We start from the raw sequence: 6,651 nt of genomic DNA on the forward strand, positions 1-6,651 counted from the left end.
TAATAGAGATGATGAACGTGGGTCTCATACAACTCAGCCATAGCTCGTTCTCATCGCCAGTACTATTGGTGAAAAAGAAGGATGGGAGCTGACGCTTCCGTGTGGACTACAGAGCCTGAACGCGTTAACGGTTAAGGATTGTTTTCCTATGTCGACGATCGACGAGCTTTTGGATGAACTGGGTAACGCTTCGTGGTTATCGAAATTGGATTTATGACAAGTTTCCCACTAAATTTTAATGGCAGAGCAAGACACCTTGAGGACTGCCTTCCGTGTGCATTAAAGACACTATGAGTATAAGGTTATGCCATTTGGCCTTTGTAATGCTCCCTCTACATTCCAAGCCACCACGAACGAGCTCCTTAAGTCATTCCTCCATGAGTTTGTCATAGTATTCTTTGATGACATCCTCGTATACAGTCCATCATTTGAGGATCACCTCCAGCACCTCACAAGGGTATTGAACTGTCTCACTTAGGGGCAATTTTTCCTTAAGGAGTCGAAATGCTCGTTTGCCTAGCAACAACTCGAATTTTTGGGACACATTGTATATGCCATTGGAGTAGCTCTAGACCCTTCAAAGATACAGGCGATGGTGGCTTGGCCCGTCCCTACCACAACTCAGTCCTTACGGGGATTTTTGGGTTTGATCGGATTTTATTGCAAGTTATTCAAGGATATGCTTCCATAGTAGCGCCATTGACGTCCCTGCTTCAGAAGGATAATTTCCATTGGGGAGTTGAGGCTCAAACTGCTTTTGATAACCTCAAACAAGCTATGACACAAGCCCCAGTACTAGCCTTGTCGGACTTCTCTACACCCTTCATGCTAGAAACAAATGCTTTATGTCTAGCCATGGGTGTTGTTCTTATGCAATATGGCCACCCACTAGCCTTTTTCAACAAAGCTTTCTGCCCTTGCTTACAACGTTCTTCTACATTCATTCTCACAATACCTAATTTCACCTTCCATGATGCATTGCACAGACATTTCCTCACCAATGATTCATTCCAGGAAAAGGTTCAACAGGTCACCTTGGAACCGAATTCACATCCCGATTTCAAGATTCACAATGGGTCATTATTCTTCCAAAACAAGATATGGCTTAACACAGAGAACCTATTTCTTTCATCGTTGATGGAGGAGTTTCATTCAACCCCTCTTGGTGGCCACCTAGGTTTCGCCAAAACCCTTCATCGTCTTCAAGCAAACATCTATTGGCCCAACATGCGCAAGGACATGAGGCAATTTGTTCGCAAATGTTCTACTTGCCAACAAGTTAAGTATGAACCCAAGCGGCCTGCAGGTTTACTCCCACCACTACCAATACTATCCTCTCCTTGGAAGGAGCTATCACTAGACTTCATCATTGGTCTTCCTCCTTCGCAGGGCTACACTACCATTCTTGTAGTAGTTGACCGTTTCACGAAGGGAGCTCACTTTGGGGCCCTAGCTTCACACTACACAACTCATAAAGTAGCTTTTCTTTTCCAAGATATGGTCGGTAAGCTCCATGGTTTTCCTAGAAGCTTGGTTTCAAACCAAGACCCGTCTTTGTTGGGCGCTTTTGGTGAGAATTGTTCACCATTTGTGGCACGAAGTTACGTATGAGCACCTCTTATCATCTAGAGACAGATAGGCAGACTGAGGTTTTGAATCGTACTTTGGAGCAATATCTCTGATGCTTCATTCATGATACACCCACCAAGTGGTTTCCCTACTTATCTATCGCTGAATGGTGTTACAATACTTCTGTTCATTCTACCACAGGCATTACTACCTTCGAAGACACTTATAGGAAGCCCCATCCTTCTATTTCCACTTATTTGCTAAGCTCATCTAATGTGGAAGTAGTCGATCACCTTCTCTCTATAAGACAGGATCTTTGGGCTTCTTTGACCACTCGTCTTCAAAAAATGCAACTCGCCATGAAGACTCAGGCAAACAGTAAACAACGTGATGTATCATACAAGGTTGGTGACTGGGTATATCTCAAACTACACCCATACCACTAGACCTCTCTCTCTCGCACGAGCTTTCACAAGCTATCCAAGTGTTATTACGAGCCTTTCCAAATTTCTGAAACAATTGGTGTAGTTGCTTATCGCCTAGCTCTCCCTAGGAGCTCCAAAATCCATAATGTTTTCCATTGTTACCTGCTCAAGCCACACCATGGTCCAGTAGTCAATGTTATAGACCCACTTCCACCCCACGCCACAGATAATCACCTCTGGTCAAACCATTGCGCATTCTTGACACCAAATGGAACAACGCGGTCTCCCTGCCATCCCTACTAGTTCTGGTACAAAGGAATGGGTTGGTACTTGCAGAAACCTCGCGGGAGATCTGGGACGAGTTACGCGCAACTTTCCAACTTGAGGACAAGAATAGTCATTGGTTCGATAACTAGATGATTATCGATGGCCATCGGAGGAAGGGAAACCTGACCAACAGGAGTGGGTCCTTAGTGAGGCTTCACCAATGAAACATGGAATATCGAGTGGATTCAAGAAGAGTCGGGAAACCTGAGGCGATACACAACCTGACCGGTGCGTTCTTCTATCAGAAAAGGCACATAGAAGCATTTGCCTAGCTTGGTGTAAGTCAGGGATAAAGAAGTTTGTTTCTATGGACGAAGATGAAAAAACACCCTATCATGGACTGAGAACTAAACATCACGACAATGAATGTCAGTGTATTATTTCATGGCGGTTTAGGCCTTTGATAAATGGTGCTGAAGAATAGTATGAATGGCATCTCATGTGACTAGCAAGGAATTGATGACCTTTATCGGTGAGTACCCAAGAAAATAACTGGGAATGGAAGGGAGACGCTTGCCATATGTCACCTCGAAAGGTGAAAACCGGTGCTAGAATGAACCGAAGTGTTGTAGGATCATTCGGCGAGTGCCAGAAATTTGAACCATTGCGCTGGTTTATCGTGGACAAATGCTTAAAGGTATTGTTCGAGTATGTGATTGAGAACCTCTGTTTAGTCGTCTGTCTAAGGGTGCTATGAGCTACTCATTTGGCGCTTCGTGCCACTTAAACGGAATAGATCACGCCAAAAGGATCTAATGAATAGAGGGTCTTTGTCTAATACCAGGCTATGGGGAAAATCGTGCAACTTGCAGAAAATGTCAAGGAAAAGCAACCTATGTTGTATAATGTGGAGGAAGGGCACCGAAGTGAACCCCTTTAGAGAATCGATCCATGACCACCAAAATGGTGGTAAATCTGTTCGACGGCAGGAGTTCGAAGATAAAATCAAGGGATAAATCTTCCCAGATTAAATATGGTGTCGATAACGGTTAGAGGAGACCCGGCGGCTTCTTAGTTTCATACTTTGCTTACTGGAAAATGAGGCACTGAGAAACAAAATGGCAGATGTTGGATCGCATATTAGGCCAAATGAAATTGTTCTGTACACGATGAAGAGTCCTAGCCACTCCCATATGTCCCCCAATAGGAGTTTTCTGAAATTTTTCCAACAAAAGAGGTATAAATTGATTGTCCATCGGAAGCCATATCTTGTCCTTGAAAAGAATAAGGTCGCGGTTAATTGTGAAGCCCAAATGTGCCTTTAGGCATTGTTGAATTTAGGCGAGTAGCTCCTGGAAGGTTGAATTTTCTAGCAATGATTTTTGAAGTTGGTCCATGAAGACAAAGTTAGGAAGCAATATTGAGAATAATTGACTGGCTGGAATCCAAGACAAAGCATCGGCGACGATGTTGCTAGAACCTGATTTGTATTGAATTGTATAATCATAACCCAACAATTTGGCCAGGTATGTCTACTACTCTTTAGTTTGTATGACTTATGACATCAGGTCTTTTAAACTCCTATGGTCTGTGAGGATTACGGACAGGTGACCCAACAAATAATGTCTCTTTTTGCATACTGCATTGGTGATGGCATGAAGTTCCCGGACATGCGTGGAGGCGCGTTGAAGACAAGGGCAAAAAGTCTTGCTATAAGACACGATTGGATGTGAATTTTGAAGGAGGACATCTCCTATTGCAAATCTGGAAGCATCCAATTCTAAAATGAACGGAATTGTGAAGTCTAGCGTGGCCAAGACGGGGGTCTTCGTCATAAGTTGCTTGAGTTTGTCAAAGGCCAATTGGGCGTCTTAGTGCCATTGGAAGTTGTCTTTCCACAACAGGGTCGTCAAAGGTGTAGCCATGGCTGCATAGCCCTTAATAAACTTACGGTAGAACCCTATTAGGCTGAGGAAACCCCGCAATTCAGATTGAGATGTCAGAATAGGCCAATCTACGATTGCTTGGATTTTGATTGGGTCTGGTGCGACCCCTTGTGATGACACATTGTGGTCGAGGTAGTGTAAACTATTACGACAAATATACACTTAGACCAGCGCAAGTAAAATTGTCCCTGAGAGATTGAAGTGAAGACTGCTTCCAAATGCTTGAGATGCGAGGAAAAAGATGAACTATATTCGAGGATATCGTTGAAGAAAATCGCAACAAATATGTAGAGAAACGATTCGAAGAGTTTGTTCATGGTTGCCTGAAATATTGATGGTGCATTGTAGAGTCTGAATGACATAACTCTGTATTCATGGTGGCCTTGATGAGTATGAAAATCCATATTTGGAATGTCCTCATCCACCATGCGGATTTGGTGGAATTCTTGGCGAAGGTTGAGCTTTGAAAACCATGAAGCCTTTCCCAATTCGTCTAAAATTTCATTGATGGTGGGCATGGGGAATCTGTCTTTGATCGTGATGGTTGTTAGTTTCTATTCATGAGTTATTAGTGTATTAAAAATTTGCAAGAAAATAGTAGTGTGCCCCCAATTTATGGTTCTTTTTGTGGAAATTATATATATTTTCTTTCTTGTGTGATTTTATAGAGTAGAAACTCCATTTTTTGTGACCTAATGTTGAATTCAACTCAGTTAGTAGGCCAAAGAAGAGAAAGTGCAAAAAGCTCCTGATAAACTCGCTTAGCGAGGCAGATTGGCTAAGCGAGTCTCATCCGCTTAGCGAGGCAGCTAGCTCGCTTAGCGGATGGGAAACCCTAGAAGAGGATAAGTTAGAGATCTGCGCACTCAGCATCCAGCCAGCCCGCCCAATGAGGACGTTGTCTCTTTTCGCGCTTAGCGCGCCCGAGCTCGCTTAGTGGAATTTCACTTACCCTTACTCAATGAGACATGTTCGCTGAGCGAGCCTTCGTGTGCTGAGAAGTCTAAGAGCCTTTAAAACACTGAGATTGGCAAAAAACAAAAGGTCACCACAGTCACCACCACAACCACAATCTGGCCAAGCATTTGCTACTTGAAAAACAGAGAGAAATAGGGTAGAGAGACTGGAGAAGACATTCTCCCTCATCTTTTTCCATTTTCTTTCACCAAAAACATTTTTTTTCTTATTTGTATGAAGCTTTGCTTGTAATGGAAGGCTAGAACTTCTTTGTTGGGGAGTAACTACTTAAAACTCTTGAAGTAATGCTCTAACTATCTATTTAATGTTAATCTCTGGTGTTCTTTGCTTGTATCTACATTTATTGTGCATTCTTGTGGCTTGATCACCCATTTGTATGTTTAGTTAGGCTTTTTAGTGTTGGAAAATGCTTTAAAACCTTAGAACTTGATAGAGCAAGCTACAGGCATGTGTATCTAGGAATAAAATGCAATAATCTAGTATGTTTTACACTGTATGCTTAGTGCAACTCTTTTATAATGAGTTTGTTGAGGAATCAAGAACAAAAGCTAAGAGAGTTAGGCTCATTCATGTGAGGAATCATGGTCTGAGTATTTTCTCGGTGTAAGAACACTAAGATAACATTAAATAGAGAAAAACCCTTTTATACGGCAAGAGAAATTTCAGTAGGAAACTCCCCAACGCTTTTATCTTGATATTTGTCGCATTTTACAGCTTTGAGTATTTTACTTTTGTCTAAGTAGTTTAATATTGCAGAAAACTTATTTCACCACTCAATATTTACTTCAGTTCAAAGTTAAAAAGTGTTTACATACTGAATATACATAGTCTAGGTGAAACAAATTCCCTGTGGATACGATACTCGGTCTTACCGTTTTATATACTACTTGTGCGAATTGGTACACTTGCCGACGCTTCAAAAAATGGTGTTCGAAGCATGATAATCTACACAACAACACCAGCTGCCATCCTTCTTTTTGAACAAAAGCACCGGCGAAGAGAATGGGCTCTGACTGGACCGGATGAGGCCAGCATCGAGCATAGAAGCCATATGTCTTTCCAATTTGGTTTTCTGGCAGTAAGGGTATCAGTATGGCTTCACGTTGACAAAGTTAGAATGGGGAAGGAGATGGATAAGGTGAGTGATGGAGCGATGGGGGGTAGGTGATTTGGTTCCGGAAAGATGGAATCAAATCGTGAAAGAAGTTTTGTGATGGCCAGAGGTGGTGGGGACAATGCAGGTGAAGAAGATGAACTTGGGGGGTTGGTGCATTGCCGGGGACATGGGCTAAATGAAATAAGGCAAACACACTTTGGGTTTGGAAGTAACATTTGAGTTGTAGAGCCGAAGCCGATGATGGATGGATTGGGAAGTCTATGTAAAGGGTGATGGGTTGGCCCATGTTGGGAAAAGGAAATGGTGAGTGGTGTAGTTCGTTGTTACAGGGCCCAGGTTTTTGAGCCAC

The 6,651-nt window shown here is 42.6% G+C and overlaps 1 protein-coding gene across 1 annotated transcript; it reads left to right on the forward strand.

Moving 5' to 3' along the window:
• The first annotated feature begins 504 nt into the window (after positions 1-504).
• LOC114383895 lies at positions 505-3,201 on the forward strand. Its single transcript, XM_028343605.1, has 3 exons — positions 505-1,504; positions 1,771-1,985; positions 3,106-3,201. Exons 1-3 carry the CDS (start codon positions 505-507, stop codon positions 3,199-3,201), a joined length of 1,311 nt encoding a protein of 436 aa, XP_028199406.1.
• Positions 3,202-6,651: the final 3,450 nt, after the last annotated feature.

The sequence above is a fragment of the Glycine soja genome, chromosome 14, assembly GCF_004193775.1.
Source record: "Glycine soja cultivar W05 chromosome 14, ASM419377v2, whole genome shotgun sequence".
In the NCBI taxonomy this organism is placed as follows: Eukaryota; Viridiplantae; Streptophyta; class Magnoliopsida; order Fabales; family Fabaceae; genus Glycine; species Glycine soja.